Consider the following 18,375-nt stretch of genomic DNA (forward strand, 5'->3'; position numbering starts at 1 on the left):
TAAATTAAAAACCTCCAAACTGAGGGGTTTTTCAGTGAGAAGATGAAAGTTGGAGGTTTGTGTTCTGATGTTTGTCCGTCTCGTTGCTGCAGCTGGAAAACGCCCGTCAGTCAGCGGACAGACACAACCACCTGGTGGGCGAGGCTCACGAGGAGCTGCAGCAGACCCGGGTCCGTCTGGAGGGCATGACGGTCCAGCTGACCCAGCTGCAGAAACAGGTACCGCTTCCTCACACAAGAACCCACCGGGATTCACCCAGACAGCCGTCACTTCCCACCAATTTATCAAAAACCACAGCAACAGACCACAATGTTTCTGGATCGAAAAGCAAACGTTAGCCACTACACTGCAAAAACACAAAATATTACCAGGTAATTTTTGTCTATTTTCTAGTGTCTCATTCTAGTGTACTTAGAAGTAACTTTTAAGTAAAATATAAGAGCTTATTTGAAGTAAAGTTTTGGTTCCAATGGCAGATTATTTCACTAACATGGAAAAATATTGTTATAAGTGAAATAATCTCAGTTTTAAAGTAAAGAATTACTGACTTAAAATAAGCTCCTATTTCTTGCTGAAAAGTTATTGCTAAGTTTATCTTAGTGCACTAAGATATTTAACTTGGTGCAAATATTTGCACTAAGAATTGGACAAAAAAACTTGATATTTAGTTTTTTTGCAGTGTAGTGACACATTCCTTCAGGCGCCATGATTATGAATCGATGCATAGCCACAGAAACAAACTGTTCTGATGCGAAATAAACAGCAATCTGTCACAGAACTGTTCGCAGCACCGTCATTTTGTTTACCTGATTTCTATAAAATATGTCTGAAATTAAAGCAGAGAAAACTTCAGATGTTTTGATGCGTATAAAACGTGTATTCTTCCCTGATATGAAATCTATAAACAGTTTGGTTTCTGTTGAGATGCAGGAGGGGATTAAATGAATTCTTTTTTTTTTTTAATGGTCATTTAATGTTACATACCAGTAATTGCTGCTGCAGGAGGCGTAGTTTAAATACTTCATGATGTATTTTGTCTCATTTGATGACCGTTATATCAGCTGAAAAACGGCTCAATTCCCTGATGAATATCGGTGCAGAACGATCATGTGACTCTCGATGAGTCATGTGACTCCTCGGGTCCGATAATGGGCCCATCGGCGGTGCGTTTCCTCTGACCGACCCTCGTGTCTCTGGCAGCTGGCGGCCAGCGAGGCCAGAGTCCGGGAGCTGGAGGAGTCCATGGCGCGGGAGCGCGACATGATGCGGCGCCGCCTGGAGGACAAGGACCGCGACATGGCCGAGATCCGGGCCCGGATGCAACAGCAGCTGGACGAGTACCAGGAGCTGCTTGACATCAAGCTGGCCCTGGACATGGAGATCAACGCGTACAGGAAGCTGCTGGAAGGAGAGGAGGAGAGGTGAGCTGAAGGTCGACCAAACATGGACGTGTTTCTAAGGAGGAGACGGAGGGAAGATGAGCTCTGATGCTGCCAAACTGAGGCTTGGATTCAGTTTGGTGGGCCTGTGCAGTAATACCAGTGGATTTTCCAGACATGGTGCCATTTTATAGCATAATCAAGTAACTCTTACCTTTAGTTGCATCAAAAATGACTTAAAAGAAATTCTGCATCCTGATTTAATGCCTAGAAATTGGGCCTCTGTCTCTTTAAAAACTCCTAATTTTTTGCTCAGTGCTTTAGCACTTTTGCTAACTTTGAAAACGTTTAGCATACTTGGCTACTTTTAGTCTGTGTCACCCACTCCTACCCGTTAGCCACTGGTTAGCGATGCACACTGGTGGTACACTTCTGCTACTCTGCTAATAGCAGAGCTAAATTTTAGCTTAGCTCTTTTGCTAACTTTGAAAACTTTGTTTTTGTTGTACTCCTTCTGTCCGCCAGGCTCCGCCTCTCTCCCAGCCCCTCCTCCACTAAGGTCACAGTGACCCGGTCCTCCGGGTCGGGCCACGCCAGCCGCCTGCTCCTCTCCTCCGCCTCCTCCTCTGCTGCTGCAGCAGCCGCCGCCGCCTCCAGCAGCCGCACTTCGTCCAGCGCCAGCAAGAAGCGCCGCCTGAATGACAACGACAGCGAGACGTCCAGCATGGTGGGCGGCACCATCACCAAGACCCGCATCAGCCAGCAGGCCTCCGCCAGCGGACGCATCACCGTGGACGAGGTCGACCTGGAGGGCAAGTTCATCCGTCTGAGCAACAAGGCGGACGAGGTAACAAGCTGCTCTCAGACTTTACAGTCCCTGAGAATTACACCAAACTGACGAGATGATTAACATTTTCACTCCCTCCAGGATCAATCGCTGGGCAACTGGCAGCTGAAGAGGCAAGTCGGCAGCGGCAGTCCGATCGTCTACAAGTTCCCCAGCAAATTCACCCTGAAGGCCGGATCCACCGTGACGGTGAGTCCAACGCCCGGCTTGGTTGGTTTCTGTTCTGTTAAAGGGGAAGTACTGTACAAAATGGAATAATTTACCAGATGCATTATAGTATGAGCTTATTGTAATTCTTGTTTCTCAAACTCAAAATTAGTAAAATATTAAACAATATAAGATAAAACAAACGTATTTAAGAATTACATTAAGCTTTTTTGAGCTTCATGTTATTATGTTAAGTCATCAGAAATGGATTTCATTCATGTTTGAGAAATCCCTTAATCTCCATAGCAACCATTCAGCTCTCCCCTCAAGGCGCGGCTCCTCCCAGACTAGTTAAACTCCTTCAGACTAGCCAGCAGCAATTAGCAAACACCTAGTGGAGCTGCTTCTCAGTGCAACGCTGGTAAAACTGATGTTAAAGGGTTAATAGAAGAGCCATGTTGTAATGACTTCCTAAAGTCATTGAAAGAGCAGGCGCTTTCAAAGAGACAGAGGTCCAATTTCAAGGCATTAAATTATTAACTCAAACTTCTTTTAGGTCATATTTGATACATATAGCATTTTTATAATAACTGAAGGTGACATAGTTACTCGGGTTATGCTATAAAATACCTGGAAATCATAGGTACTGTCCCTTTAAACCGAGCTGTGATTAAATGGGTCTGAACTGTGCAGATCTGGGCGGCCTCTGGTGGTGGAACCCACAACCCGCCCACTGATCTGGTGTGGAAGAGCCAGGCGTCCTGGGGCAGCGGCGACCTCCTGCAGACCACGCTCATCAACGCCGCCGGAGAGGTCGGTCCAGATCCAACATTTTATTCAGTTTCTGTTGGTTTCAAAAACTGAACCATTTTCTCTTTGATCCTTCAACAGGAAATGGCCTCCAGGAAAGTGACGCGCACCCTGTTCCAGGATGACGATGATGATGACATGGTAAACTCTTCCTCTCTAACATTTGGTTTAAAATGAGGAGCAGCCGTGTTTCCCTGACTGGATTCATTATTGGGCTGGACAATAAATCAACAAAATATATCACAATAAACACGTAACCAATATCAATAAATAATACATCTGACAGAATATACACTGAACTCTGATCCAGGACCGCACAGCATTCTGGGAAATGTAGGCAGAGGAGAGACTTTGGCTTTCCAGGCTAGTTAAGAGATTGATGGAATCAACCAACTCACTCACACTTTCGTTGCCTAGCAACTCGCGCAGTCTCTGGTTACCTAGCAACAACTAAGTAACTTGCACAGCAACAGTTTACCTCATAACTGCTTAAAAACAGTTCTGAGTGAAAACTGTTTAAAACAGGAAAAATTGAGCCACCAGTTTGGTCATATTTAAAACAAAAAGCTAATCAATAATTATTGATATTGACTGATATGAAACACTTAAGTTTTCAGCTGTATCGTTCAGACGTTAATGTCTTGGTGTATATTTTCTGTACTGATGCAGCTGGGTTAGTACTTATTGTATTGTTAATCATGTAACATTCTAAATTTCTTATATTATTCTAATGTATCGTTATAATAAAATCCAGTTAATTCTTTTTTTTAAACTGTCCGTGTTGTCTGGATTGTTACTTTTACTATTTTTTTCCATGTCTTGTTCAATGAAAAGCATCAATAAATTTGAAATATAATTAAATGCAGATGTAATAAGATGCGGTTTAGTGATGAAACTCAGACTTCTTTATATGATTGGAATGTTTTTCAAGATCAGTATTTCTTTGTGGGACTAACTGCTGTGACACAGTCACTGCCATAAGTTCCCTAAAAAAGTAATGATAAACTTTAAACAACTCAGTTTTAAAAGAAAACTATTCTGATTCATTTTATTATGAAATGCCACTTATTCATCTGAAAGTAGAAAAACTATAAATTATCTAATAACCAGGCTGCAGTATTTAAATATTGGGAAATATAAACATTGATGCAAACAAATTATCCCTGAAGACGCTCGTTGGTCATTTAATCCTGTTGAACTGTAACGTCCAAAAGGTAAATGATGGTCATGTTTGTTGTTTGGCGCCCCCTGCAGGGAGCCCACAGCACCAGCGGTGCAGAGAATGAGTACAACCTGCGCAGCCGCACGGTCATCTGCGACTCTTGCGGCCAGACGTCGGAACGCTCCGGCGGGTTGGACGGCCTCATCGGACAGTCCTCCTTCATGGGAACCAACGATCCCAGACAGGTACCGCCCAGTTCTACTGGTCAACCAGCAGAACCAGAACCGGTTTCAATAAACCAGAAAAAAGCAGAAGCACTCAGTCACTGCAGAGTTTTTTTTTTAACAAAATCAAAGTAAATTCAATATTTTAATAATGCAACAATATTCCTCGCTTCAATTAAACCCATTAACTGATTAAATTGTCATTTATGTAACTTTGTGTTTTTATTTTAGATTCTGTCTGTAAAACATCTGAGAGAAATCTAACAGAATCACAGCAAAAACACAAAATCTTGGAGTATTTTCCTTTAGCTTCTAAAGCAAATATCTTAGTACACTTGAAATAAGATGAAACCAATTTAAAACTTTCAGCAAGATACAGGAACTACTTTTAAGAAAATGTTTCCTTAATAGGTCAAAATAAAGAAATAATGGTTAAACTGGCAGATTATTTCACAGATAACATGGGAAAAATGTCTTTAGTGAAATAATCTACCATTAGAACTAGCAATTTTTCATCAGTGTTAAAGTTTTCAGTAAGATACAGGAGATGCTTGTAAGTCATTAATCATTTAATATTATGTCACTTATAACAACATATAGAAAATGTGTTAAATAATTCTGTTAAATAATAGAACTAGTATTTTTGCCATCAGCATTAAACAATTATTAACTTAAACCAAGTCCCCATATCTTTATGGAAAGTTACTTAAAGGTTAGTTTTGTCTCATTTCCATTGGACTAAGACATTTGCACTAGAAAGTAACAGAAATAGTTGGTAAAATTTAGTGTTTTAGCTGTGATGCTGCGGTAGCTTCTCTTTATCTTTTCACAATAAATAAAATTCTGGTGCAAAAGAATCTATTTAATCTGATTGATTTTAAAAATTGAAGCTTAAGCTTAATGATCTAATTAATAAAGTGAAGCTGAAAGCAGCTACAGAAAGACACAAAGCCTTTCTGTCTGCTGCATACAGCAGTCACTCTGACCTCTCCCTGAGGGAAAGGCTATGGGCCATTTCTGGATGAAATAATTCAGTTTTTCCCTGAAAGACACAAAGTAAATCTTTCATTTTGAGCCCAAATGAAGGGACACTTTGTTAGCTGTGTAAAATTGAGCATTATTAAATTGAAAGTGCTAAAACATGTATTTACACAAAACTGCCAAAAGCCTATAACCTTTTTCTGATCATTCACGGTCAAAGACTCATTCAGAAATGTCCTGTAAGAAAAAACACCCAACACATTAAAATATAAGCACAACGTTTCAGGAGGAAATGTATTTATTTTAAATTTTTTGTCATTTTGTCCTTTAGGGTGGCATGAAGCCGGAGAACTGCTCCGTCATGTAAAAACCAAAGAGCACCTCATCTGAACGCACCACAGAGCAGGATCCTTTTCTACCAACAGGATCTCTTTTTTATTTTTTTATACGATTATTTGTTTCTTTTTTGTATCCAGATTAATGTGCAGGTTGGATCTGCTTCACGGTTTTGGGGGATGGGCTCAGGATGTTCAGATTTCCTCTTGTTGGACTCATTTTTCCTGCATGTCTTATTTTGGCCTCCGCTCTGTCTGCACGCTCCGGTCTGCTCCGGTCCGGCCCGGTCCAGTCCGGGCTTTCCCTGCCGCCGCTGAACACACAGCTGGCGAACAAACCCCAGAGCTTTAATAATCATGCTGTTGGAAGACTTCTGTTTACACTTTGTTTGCTGGAACAGCATCGTTTCTGTGTGTATATGCAGCAGGAAAAATCCTCCAAAGAAGAAGACTGTTGGCTCAGGTTTTTAAACAAACATCTTGTATGTTTCCTTTAGGCGACGTAGTCGTGCAGCTGTGGTGCGTGGAAATTATGAAATTAGGTTTGCTTGCACAGATAAAGTTCAGCTTCTAGTTTAGAGCATCTATAGAAGATGGCTTGGTTTATAGAAAAAGTTTAGCTTGGATGTTTTGCTTAATTTTACTCCCTTTTTCCTCTTTCTAAGCACAGCGTGGTTCAGCTGGTCCACAAGCGCTGATCAGGCAGCAGCAGGAGCATCCAACAGTCCAGACAGGGAGGGAAGGTCAGGAAGTGGAGGAAACCCTGGAGGACTGCAGCTTTAAGCCGCTGTCTGACTGTCGGATGCTCCACAAACTGCCTGGTGTCACTTTTCCTTCTGTTCTCAACATGCCACAGTCCCTTTAGATCCAGTCCTTCCCATCGCTGGGCTGCATGTGAACCCAGTGGAACCAGTTTTCATTCTAGATGTTTAATTTCCAGTGATTCTAATCTGAGAATATTAATTTTCTTTCCTGGATTCATTTGAATAGAACGAACAGGAGGCTACTGGAGGCAGCAGTTAAATTTGCCTTCAGAGGAAAAACTTTCTGCTCACATGATTCTTCGGTCTTGTGACGGTCAGCCTTCCTCCTCCTCCTCCTCCTCGGTTTGCGTCGCTCTGTAAAACTGGTCACAAGGGCTTTTTTCTTTCTTTGTTCCAGTTGAACTCTGCATCTTTAGAAATATTTTTGGGATTTTGGACTTTATGCGCTGCTTTTAGAGGTCTGCAGCATGTATGCAAAGCAGGTAGATTTGTACTGTAGTTAGGCAGCTTTATGCATTTATACTCCATGTTAGTTTGTCAGCACAGAAAATACTTGATGGATTTTTTTTTTTTTTTTTTGTCTGATTTGTCATTCAGGCCAAAAATATTTTTAAAACCATAAAGTGCCTCAGCGACCTTCTAAAAACACCCCATGACCTCCATTTGAACGAGCAAAGATCTAGTTTTGACCATGTTTTTATGTTCAGATGATTTATATTGAGAAGTTATCATTTTTTCAGACAGAAGAGATGTTCATCCTGTTTAAACGTCTCAAATTTTACCCAAATCTGTTGATGTCAAAGTTTTTCCTCCCTTTAAAGTGGAATAATGGTTAGAAAGAAAACGCCATGCTTTGACTTGTAATTGTATTTTTTTTTTTTCTAAAATGAAGCCAAATAAAAGCTATTTTTCCCAATATTTTCTTTTCCTCCAATTTATCACAACAGCTGAAAAAGTGCGAACGTTTTTATTTGCATCATACAAACACATATATGTACCCACAGTTACATTCAGAAATACAAGATTACATGTTTAAAAAATATTTACAACACAAAGTACATTCAGGTGGAATCGGGGAAAGTTTTTAACTGAAGATGTCAGATCTGCTCTGTGGAAAACTATGAAAAATACTGAATATTCACAAACTTCTGGCGCCCCCTGGTGGTCATACATCCATGATCGCTGCAGAAAGGCAGGCATTTCATTTCTAATGTCGCCACTTCAAAATGCAACACTGAACTAAAAACATAAAATCTTAAGTATTTTGGTTCTAGTTTCTCGCATGGAATAAAACTAACTTAACTAATTTTTCAGCTTGTTTGAAGTCAATTCAATATAAAGTCCTAATTACGCTGACATTTTTTCACTCGACACATTTTTCCCATTTTAAGTGTAACAATCTAATTTTTTCATCTATAATCAAGAACTGTGGACTTGAAACAAGCCTGTTTTCCTGAAAAGTTACTATTTGTCTTAATTCAAGTGTACCAAATTATTTGCAGTAGAAAACAAATACTTTAGATTTTGTTTTTGCAGTGTGACAGAGATTTTTGTAATGATGGAAATCAATGAAGTTTTGATTACAAAATGCAGTTAAATGCATTTTGTTGCTAATTTGACATTCAGGACTTTTTTTGTAATGAATAAAATCTGAAACTGGCATTTAAAGTGTTAAAATCCTGAAAATGTTTGACTGCTCTGAGAATGTTAAGTCATTTATGAAAAGAAAAGACGGAAATGTGCAGGTTTAAAGTCAGTTTTTGTACATTTCTCCCAATCGTTTGAGTCAGTAAAATATTTGAAGTATGAACTCTTACAAAAACAGTTTAACCGATCACAGTAGGTAACACACCTGCTCTGTAATATTCATCAGTTATGAACCTGGTGAAAGTCAATTTGTTGAGAAAATGACATTAAACATTTAATGGATGCAGGAGAAGCTCCAGGCTTGAATCCGTGACCTTTACAGGTTCAGGTTGAGAAAATGTCTTGTAATTGCAAAACGCTCCACCATTAAACGTTTAATGAAGCTATTTTCACTTGACACTAAATTAATCCAACTCCATTCAGGAATAGTTCAGCTGGAAATGTGTGCATCTAATTGGCAGGTTGCTGGTGTGTTTGTAATTTATTTCTGTTTGCATTAAAACAGTGATAACTCTGCAGCTGGAGGAAAGTTTCTGGATCCTCAAGAAGTTCAAGTTGAGAATCTGAGCTGCAGAGAATCCTCTGGAAGCTGCTGCAGAGTCATTCATGTTGCCACCAGAGCAGAGCTTGCTCAGCATTTGCAGCAGATCTGCAGACAGACGGGTGAAAACTTGTTTCTGCTCCGTTAAGGACGGAAAAGATTCTGAAAATGAGCTGTCAAGGGTGGAAAAGTCAATGTCTGCATTCCATGTTTGGTTCTTTTCTGAGGAAGACTTCCTCCCAAGATTGAGTTCGATCAAAAGTTAAAGGTAGAGCAACTTCTTCTTCAAAAAAAAAAATCCATCAAGAGTTTGGTGATTATCCAGCATGATGAATGGCGTCACAAGGCTCATAACTCAAACAGTAAAATGTTGAGTTCAGAAAGTCTGAACTGCACTGAGGATCTAGGGTTGGTTCTCCAAAAAGGTTTGAGAAAATGAAACCAACAAACTGGGATCAGCTTCAAGCTGACGGTCTGCTAGACTCGGTTCGGTTGGGAACCAAAAAGAAAACATTTGGTACATTTTCAGCTGCTCTGGTTCACTTTCATACTGCACTTTCCCCTCCTCGCCTGTGGGGGCACTGCAGCAAGAACCACTGAAGGAAACGACATGAAAACTGAGCGTTGACTTTTAAAATTGATATTAAAGGTACCGTATTTTCCGCACTATAAGGCACACCTAAAAACCTTCAATTTCCTCAAAAGCCGACAGTGCGCCTTATAATCCGGTGCACCTTATATGTGGACCAATATTGAGCCACAACAGGTCAAGTAAGTACGGTAAGCAAGCGGCGACTTCATTTTCGTCTGTAGAAGAAGAAGCGTTCGGTGCATGCTGGGATAGTTGTCAGAACGCTGGTTTGTTAATACAGTTTGACTGACCTATCTACCTACTGACCGTCTAGAATCAGGTCGTCTGCGGGGCCTCTCATATTTGGCCCATGGGGCCTCTAACAGGTCATTTAGCACCACGTTCTCCAGGAACATGCTGTGCGCAACGGAGAAGGGTGACCATCGTCTGGCCACGCCCTGGCCCAGGAGGGCTCTCCTCGCAGACCGGAGTTGGACTGTTTTGTTGATATTCACTTTAGTGCAGCTCCATCTAGTGGATGCATAACGTAACTTCAGCCTCTACTGTAGCGTCTATTCTATGCGCCTTATAATGCGGTGCACTTTATATGTGAAAAAAGTTTTAAAATAGGCCATTCATTGAATGTGCGCCTTATAATCCGGTGCGCCTTATAGTGCGGAAAATACGGCATATAACTTATACAAAATATATTTTAAATATTTATTGAAACTGTCACTATGCTGTGACACCATGGTGTGAGACAATCTGTGAAGAAACTGAGCTCCTCTGCCTTCAGATTATCTGTCTCATATCAAACTCTCATGACATGATGACAGTTTTAACAAATGTGTAAAATATTTTTTATATATTTGTTACTTACTACAGCTTTAAATACTGCATGACACCAAATAACCATGATTTGCAACCCCGGAGAGGGTTTATTTACAACGTCCCTCTGGTGATAGAAAACTTGTGGTGAGGCTGTATTTACTTCCATATGTACAGAGTTTTTCATCCACATTCTGGGCCCAATATTCCTGGAGATTGAAGCTTTTCTTTGGCTTTCATGACATTTTCAGAAACTTTAGAGTTTGTGAGAAGCTGCCGGCTGCATTTTTTTTTATGTTTTCTACTTTAATGGAGTCAGAAAAGCAAAATGAAAGCTGAAATCACGTCGCAGTAAAGCTCCTCCGATGTCACCAGCTTTCCTGGTTCTTCAGTCCTGGTGGCAGCAGTACCATCTGATGGCCACCGGGGGGCAGTGCTGCCCTCAAACAGGACCTTACTGAGTTTGTAGGTGAAGAACAAACTGTCTGCTCTTCTAACATCGGCCCTCAGGGAGGAGGGTGGGGCCTCAGGGAGGAGGGTGGGGCCGCGGTGCCTCTCCGGCTCTCACTGCAGCGCTCTGCGCGGGGCGGGCCGGGGGGAGGGCGGCCGGCGCACCGGAGGCAGGTCGTAGTGTCCCGGGATGTGGCTGTTCACGGGGAGGTCGTAGTGGCTCTGGGGGTCGTCATGAGGGGCGTGACCCAGGGAGCTCTGCCGCTCTGATACAACAGCAGGATGAGAGGTTTAATAAATCAGAAAACCTAACAAAATAAAACATTTCTGACACTGAAACTCTGAAATTTCAAGGGTTTTTTTCTGCACAATTTGTGAGATTAATCACAAAATTTTGGGCTATTTTGATCAATTTTTGGGCTTTTGAAACTCAGAAATTTCCAAGATTTCTAGAAATTTTCTCAGACTAATCTCAACATTTCTGAGTTTTTTTTCAAGAAACTTTGACTTTTCAAACTCTGACATATTATGCTTTTTCTGGAGAATTTCTTAAATTGTTACCTCTTTTTTGAATTTTAAGTGTTTTCTGAAAGTTAGAGTTTTTTCTGTAAATGTCTTTTCTTTTGAAACTCCTGAATGTTCATGTTTTTTGTGGGAACCTCTAGAGATGGACCTCACCTCTGCGCAGCGTGGCCATGCTGAACGGCGGCGGGCTGATCTCGGTGTACGCTCGCTCGCGCGGCACGGCCGCCTTCATCTCCATGTAGCTGCTCTCCGGGGGACAGAACGGCGGGCCGGGCAGGTCCTTGATGGTGGCGTACGGGTTCTCACTGTTCAGAGAGCTGCTGCTCGCCGCCACCAAGTCCTTCAGCTCTGCTCACAGGCGGGACGAAGGAAAGTCAGCGGAGGTTAAACCGGCCGCCAAGACCCGTCCACTTTAACCGCTCAGGTCATTAAATGTTTTTAATGAGCCGAGGCAGGAAGGTTTATTTATAAAGCACCATTTAAACACAAGGTGGCCCAAAGTGTTTCACACAAAACCAAAGATAAAACTGTAAAACAACAGAAAAATCACGTTTTGAAACATCACGTTATTAAGCTATTCCCTCACCAACATGAGCAACATGAAGTGCTGCCTTGATTCTGCATGTTTGAGAAATTATTTAATCTCCATGGCAACCATTATTTTTGCAAATTTTCTGGGTTTTAACATAAGATGATTTTATTAAAAAAAATTCTAAAATATTCAAATTAATCTCAGAAAGTTTCTGAGCTTGAAAAGTTGAAAATCTTCTAGAAATAAATCTGAAATTTTGAGATTAATCTCAGAAAAAAAGACTTTAAAGTTCAAAATTTTCAACTTTTTGAATTTCCAATTTTTTTTTCTAGGACATTTTTCCAAGATTAATTTTAAAGTTTCAGAGTTCTTTTGATGAAAATGTACTGTTTTTATGTCTCTACAGTGGCCCTTCACTGTTGTAGTCAAACAACCACAGGTTAAAAATTAATTCATCAAGCAAAAAACAATCCTGAGCTTCAGAACATCTAACAGTTAAAGTCTGAAATACAAAAAACATTCAGCATATCGATACAGAATAAAGCGAAGCGGGAACCGTTGAGTTATTCCATCCAGGTTTAAAGAGATAAATAAACGTGTTTAGTGCAGTTTGATGTTCCTCTTTATGCTTTTTGACACGTCTTATCCGGCTCTCATAAACCGGTAATGATTGAGGCTGCAGGCAGCAGGAGGGGGAAGCAGAGAAAGTGCGATGATAAACTACCTTTGTTGTAATATTTTCCGAGGCTGGCGCTGTAGCTGTAGCTCCGGTCGATGCCAAACGCTCCTGTAAACCGCAACAGAAACACTTTCATTCAGTCGATCTGTGTCAGGCTAATAAAAAGCAGAAAGGCTGTTAAAATCAACAGCAGGTGGGTGGATTCTGCTGCCAATCAGCTTTTATGAAGTTCTGGGTGTTTATGGCCTGATATCAGGTCTAGATTAGGAAATATGTGGCTGGTGATAAAGTGGAATAAGAGGGAAAACTTCAGACAGATTAAGGATAAAAGTTTTTGTTTCCAATCAGCAGCAATCAGACGTAAAGTGAAGGTTTAATAAATCAGACAGGAAGGATCATATGGCTGAAAACGCCTCACAATATAAACATCTCATATCAGTCAATATCGATAATTACTGATTAGTTTTTTTAAATATCTGAAATATTGCTAAACTGGTGGTGTAATCTTTTCTGTTTTATCCAGTTTTCATTGTGTAGTATTTTTTATTTTTAAGCAGTTAGGAGGCAGAGCGGTGAAACCTGAAACTGCTGCTGCGCAACTTGTTCCTAGGTAACCAAAGAGTGAGAGTTGCTAGGTAACCAAAGACTGAGTCAGTTAGTTGATTGCACCAACCTAGCTTAGCTTAGCTAGCAGTGAGAGAGAACAACCTGGGTGAAGTTGAACTCCTCCACCTTCTTCAAATATAACAAAACTGATGTCAAACTTTTCATTTAAAGATAATAATAAATGTTTCCAGAGGTCATGAAAGGTCAACCAAGACCCCACATTAACCAAATCAGACAGTTGCTGTCAGTCAACTGGACTATGTTTGCGTTGGTTTGTGCAGCAAAAAACAACAAAGTGCTGCTTTTGCTTTGAATATATTAAAGATGACCTCTGATGACCTCTGGAATCTTTTTTTTAAATTTCTTTTTCGCTTCACAACTTATTTGAATCAGGTTGAGGACTGACTTCACTCAGGCGGTTGACCTGCTAAAGCTTTTCTTCTGCCTACATCTCCCAGAATGCTCTGCGGTTCTGGCTCCGAGTTCAGGGAAGTTATCTCTGAGCTGGACGGACCTGAACCTTTGCGGCTCTCGTGATGCTTCCAGTCTGCAGGCAGAGTGGCGTTGGTCTCGACCCCGAACAGGCCGCGCCGCTCCCTGGCCGCGTTCTTCACGCTGCAGAACAGCTGATTGTTGGTGTTCTGCGGGACACAAACAGGAACCAATCAGAACCCTGAAAGGCGTCCAGCAGGGGGCGAGAGCGAGCGGCGCTCCACCTTGATGATGCGGTCGTGGTTGTTGGGGAGGTGCGGCAGCGGCGGCCGGTTCTGGCTCAGCGTGTGGTAGCTGGGGTTGGAGTAGTAATGATGGTAGCTGTGAGGAACATCTGCAGGGAAAACAAACATGGCGTCACTCATAATGGTACGGCAGCCTATCAGGGCCAATAAAGATAGAAACAAAGAGCAAATTTCTTTCACAAAAATCAGATATTTTGAGAGTAATTTCAGACATTTTCTAGAAATTTTCAAGTTTTAAAACTTTTAATTTTTCTTTTTTTTTTCCTAGAAAATTTCAAACTTAAACATTTCAGAGGTTTTTTCTAGAAAATTTCTGAGACTAATCTCAAAATTTTATTTTTTTTTTGTAAATTTTCAACTTTGGGAGCTCAGAAGTGTCCTTGTGTTTTAGAACATTGTTGAGATTATTTTTTCCTAGCAAATACTTGACTTTTCAAAATCAAAAATTTTAATGGTTTTTCTCCAAAATATCTGAAATTATTCACAAAATATTTGAGTTTTTTTCTTGCTAATATTTGACTTTTTGAGCTCAGAAATTTTAATGTTTCTTCTAGAAAATTTCTGAGATTATTCTCAACATTTCTGAGGTTTTTTAGGTAAATTTTGCATCATTCTCCTGTTTCATCTGAAGGTTCCAGGGGTAACATTCAGCCCACGATCTGTCGCCGGTGCAGGGAGGAGGTGAACTGTTTGCGGCGACGTTTCGGTTCAGACCTGGGACGGCGTATTCGGAGTTGACGGTGCGGCTGGTGGAGAAGGAGACGGTGGGCGTGTTGTTCTGCTTGTCCTTCTGCCGGCGCCGGAAGAGCAGCAGCAGAGCCAGCAGCATCACCACCAGCAGGACCAGCACCACGATGCCGCCGATGGCGCCCCACGACTCCTTCTCCCCCGGGGGCAGAGGGACCATGACGCTGCCCACCTGCTCAGACGAATCTGAAACACAGGAAGAGAGCTGCAGCAAGCGGAGCGGCCGTCCGTCACGCCGTGGGTCGGAGCCGGACTCACTGTTCTGGCAGGCGGCGCCCCAGTAGCCGGGCCGGCACACACACTCCCCGGTTTTCCTCAGACACGTGTCGCTGTTGGGACAGTGGTCCGAGCAGGAGTGGTTGCAGTGGGGGCCCCACAGGCCCTCCGGACATGGATCACTGCAGTGCGGCCCTGGGAGGCAAATAATCCCACAGTTACAAACCAGAAAACATAAAGCTGCTGTGTTCAACATTTACAAAAATATATTTTCCCCATATTTGTTAAAACTGTCACCATGTGGTAACTGGGCCCATAACAAATTCACTGGATGACAAATTGTCCTAGAAGTTATTGTGATAAACAATAAACAATAATATTGTTGTTTTGGGACCTTTTTCAAGTAATATAATGATGCAAAAACACATTTTCAGAGATCAATAAACTTTAAATTCTAATAAACATTTAACACCAGAATTAAAAAACATATTAAATATCCAAAATTAAAATAAAAAAACCAACAGAAACAATAAATGAAATTAATGAATCTGGAAACAAAATTGTCTTTCAAAAAAAGGGCGAGTTGGGACAAACAAACACCATAAGATGTGGGCAGACGGCTGCCTGTTGTTATTCTAAGTTATTCTCATTACATGAGAATAATCTAATAATTCAAAATGTCTTCCAATTCCAGTGTTAAATTATTATCCTGCTGTTGAAGTATAAAAGAAAATTTAAAAAAAGGAAATCTGCTGTTCCAGAAAACCGTTTATTCGCCGTCATCAGTGGCCATGCTAACTAGCGTTAGCATTCATGGCAGGCTATGTTGGGGTGAAACAGCTTTAGCTTAGCAGAGAACAGGCAGGAGGGTGTGAGCATGAGAGTGATTGACAGCGCTAAGACCCTCCTCCTGGCTCTGATTGGTTGTTTCTAATTAGCACAGGGAGAGATTTTTTTTTTCAGATTGTTTTTCATTATTCTGCCACCACATAATGATAATTTTAACAAGTATGTTCACTTTTAATAAAAGGCACATACTGTAGCTTTAACCCAAAATAATTCTGACTTTCATCCATTCATTGTTCTTCAAATATGAAGAGAAAAAGAGATGAATGCATGAAGGGAAAATAGAAATTACACCCTGCCTTATTGTTCTACCTTATAAATTATCTGGTAATTACCAGGTTTTAGAGGAATTTAAAAATAATTTCAAGACTATTTTTATAGGGGCTATAAAAAACAAAAGAACAATGTGTTAATGTCATTATTCTGCCAGGACAATTAAGAAAAACAACAACAACAAAAAACAGCGAAAGGAAAAATAAAAAAAACCTAAAATCTGTGACATTTATACAGAAATTTTCCAGTCCAAGAATACCTACATAAACATGCAAACATCTAAATATTCCAACAAAATTTCTGAGTTTTTTCCTCCCATATTTGCAACCATTCTAGCTCAGAAAAGAGTCTTTTCTACCAAATGTCAGATATTATCTGATTTGTTTTTTGGCACAAATTTACTCCCTTTTTTCTGTCTTCCAATGCCATTATCAAAATAATAAAAATAATCAATACACACTGAACATTCTGGTTAATGTTCCATTTATCACGGTTCAAAGCAGCTCTAACCAGGTGAGGTTTTAGCTGTTTTCTGGAAGTTTGTTCCAGATTTGTGGTGGATAGAAGCTGAATTCTGCTTTTCCAATATTAAGGGATTATTGACTTAAAAATCAACAGTTACTTGTAAGTCAGTTTTTTTAGACACTAGAATCTAGAGTTTAGTTTTTGCAGTGTGCTCCTTTAATTCAGCCGTGCCGTGTTGTCAAATCCGGCTGAGCCAGTTAAAACCTGTGGCTCTGTCCGTCCTCTTGGACCCGTCCTGTGCAGCCAGCGCCAACCTGGCAGCGGCGGCGGGACGTCGTCACTTACCCGTCCAACCTGGCAGACAGTGGCACTCCCCGCTGGTCGCCTGGCAACCGCTGCCGTGGATACAGTCGCACCTCTTCAGGCAGCCCGGCCCGAACGAGCCCATCTGCATGCAGAACGAGAGCCAGCGGGCAGAGAGTCATCAGGGGATTCTCTCCGCTGTGGGGTCAGACAAAGCGCTGCGCTGGCGCGGCGGGCCGGGCGCGCAGCCTGTCGGCCTGGCACGCTGACGGCAGGAACGCAGCGAGTCCAAAACCCAGATTAATGCAAACAGAAACCACAGTAAACATGTCCTGTAACGTCTCTGTGATCGATCCACTGCTCTCTTTAAAAACATCAGCAAACCAAACTCTGCCTGACATTAACATGACATTTCTCTTCCTTTTAGTGAATTGGTTTGTTTGGGCCGTGGCTCCAGTCCAGAGAGGTAAGAGGTAAATTTGAACTTTTACTGAACCCATTGCATCTCGCCTAATTTCAGGCAAAACTGCAGTTTTTCCAACTCAATCACTGTTTAATGTTTTAAATGAACAAGAAGAGTGGAAAAACTAGATCTAAATCACTGAAGTTTACAGACATCAGTTTTAATGTCTGGATTTGACTAGGCCATTTTCAGCAACTTGATTCTTTCATCAAGCAGTTTAATGATCAGATCTGCACCATAAGACAGCTTAAAAAAAGAGGAGAACATTTCCTCAAAAAACTTTTTTAGATTAATATCAGAAAATTTCTAGGAAAAGTATGGAAATTTTTGAGCTACAAAAGTTTTAAATTTGCTGGACAAAATCTCTGATATTCTGAGATTAATGTCAGGATTTTTTTCTTTTTTGAAAAATGTGAAAATTTTCTGAACTCAAAGTTAAATCTTTTTGACTTTAGGAATTTTTTGGAATTGCTCAAACTAAAAAATTTTGTCACTTGAACTAAAAAATTTCTAGAAAATTTCTGACGTTAATCTGAATATTTCAGCATTATTTTTCAGCAAATTTTTGTCTTTTTTTTTCAAGAAAATTTCTTAGATTTCAAAATTTATTACTTTTTTTTTTGGAGTAAAAACCCACCTCATCCTAGTTCAAAAACTTTTTTTTTTTCAAAAAACAAGAATTTGTTTTCCTTTAAACAAATTTATTTTCGTAAACGCAGCTCACACCATCGATGATCAGTTCATCTATCCACCATATTTAGATTTTCCTGCATTCTTCCTGAAGTATTTCTAATGATAACTTCATTATTCCACTCGGCTCTTACATATTAAATTCTCATTTTGGTGCAGAAATAAAGGCCTTACACCACACGGCTGGTCACAGAGCGCCCCCTGCCATCCAGCTGAGCATTTGCACGATCCGTCTGCGGGGTCACATTTGGCCCCGTTGGTGCAGCGACAGGTGGCGTTGCACCCAGGGCCCCAGGTGCCGTCAGCGCAGGGGACGGAGCAGTCTGGCCCTTGCCAGCCTGCAGGCGCAGCAGGAACGGTTAAAAATGGCAGCATGGACGTTTCTGAGCCGTTGCATGTTTCCTGACAGTTTCTTACCCTCTTTGCAGAAACACGTGCCGTCAACCGGTGAGCAGTCGATAAAGTTTTCGCAGGAGCATTCCAGTGAGCAGTTCTTCCCGTAGGTGCCGCTTTTACAGGGACTCTCACAGTGAACGCCCTGAAGATGTAAAAAATAAAATAAAAATAAATGCCAGAAGTCAGGGGAGAAATTAACAATTAGAAATCG

The 18,375-nt window shown here is 41.0% G+C and overlaps 2 protein-coding genes across 4 annotated transcripts in view; one reads left to right on the plus strand and one right to left on the minus strand.

Moving 5' to 3' along the window:
* Window positions 1–7,565, plus strand: part of LOC106904678 (lamin-A) — a 37,727-nt gene extending 30,162 nt beyond the window's left edge. For both annotated transcript variants that reach the window (XM_014969104.2, XM_014969103.2), the window contains exons 6-13: window positions 93–218; window positions 1,201–1,421; window positions 1,905–2,226; window positions 2,308–2,415; window positions 3,067–3,186; window positions 3,265–3,324; window positions 4,438–4,590; window positions 5,882–7,565. In XM_014969104.2, the coding sequence (XP_014824590.2) occupies window positions 93–218; window positions 1,201–1,421; window positions 1,905–2,226; window positions 2,308–2,415; window positions 3,067–3,186; window positions 3,265–3,324; window positions 4,438–4,590; window positions 5,882–5,917 (1,146 nt within the window). In that variant the 3' untranslated portion in view covers window positions 5,918–7,565. The remainder of the gene's footprint in view (window positions 1–92; window positions 219–1,200; window positions 1,422–1,904; window positions 2,227–2,307; window positions 2,416–3,066; window positions 3,187–3,264; window positions 3,325–4,437; window positions 4,591–5,881) is intronic.
* A 35-nt stretch (window positions 7,566–7,600) lies between these two features.
* Window positions 7,601–18,375, minus strand: part of pear1 (platelet endothelial aggregation receptor 1) — a 60,133-nt gene continuing 49,358 nt past the window's right edge. Inside the window, exons 11-20 of one of the 2 annotated variants that reach the window (XM_014969105.2) lie at window positions 18,186–18,306; window positions 17,943–18,106; window positions 16,658–16,760; window positions 14,771–14,923; window positions 14,480–14,698; window positions 13,745–13,854; window positions 13,543–13,669; window positions 12,468–12,530; window positions 11,365–11,559; window positions 7,601–10,952 (exon numbers count right to left, since the gene is read on the minus strand). In XM_014969105.2, coding sequence (XP_014824591.2) covers window positions 10,801–10,952; window positions 11,365–11,559; window positions 12,468–12,530; window positions 13,543–13,669; window positions 13,745–13,854; window positions 14,480–14,698; window positions 14,771–14,923; window positions 16,658–16,760; window positions 17,943–18,106; window positions 18,186–18,306 — 1,407 coding nt within the window. In that variant the 3' untranslated portion in view covers window positions 7,601–10,800. Of the gene's footprint in view, window positions 10,953–11,364; window positions 11,560–12,467; window positions 12,531–13,542; window positions 13,670–13,744; window positions 13,855–14,479; window positions 14,924–16,657; window positions 16,761–17,942; window positions 18,107–18,185; window positions 18,307–18,375 lie in introns of both variants that reach the window. The other variant, XM_088014284.1, reaches the window with a different exon arrangement.

The sequence above is a fragment of the Poecilia mexicana genome, unplaced genomic scaffold (genome assembly GCF_051168715.1).
Source record: "Poecilia mexicana isolate PSO_F unplaced genomic scaffold, ASM5116871v1 scaffold_16, whole genome shotgun sequence".
NCBI classification, from domain to species: domain Eukaryota; kingdom Metazoa; phylum Chordata; class Actinopteri; order Cyprinodontiformes; family Poeciliidae; genus Poecilia; species Poecilia mexicana.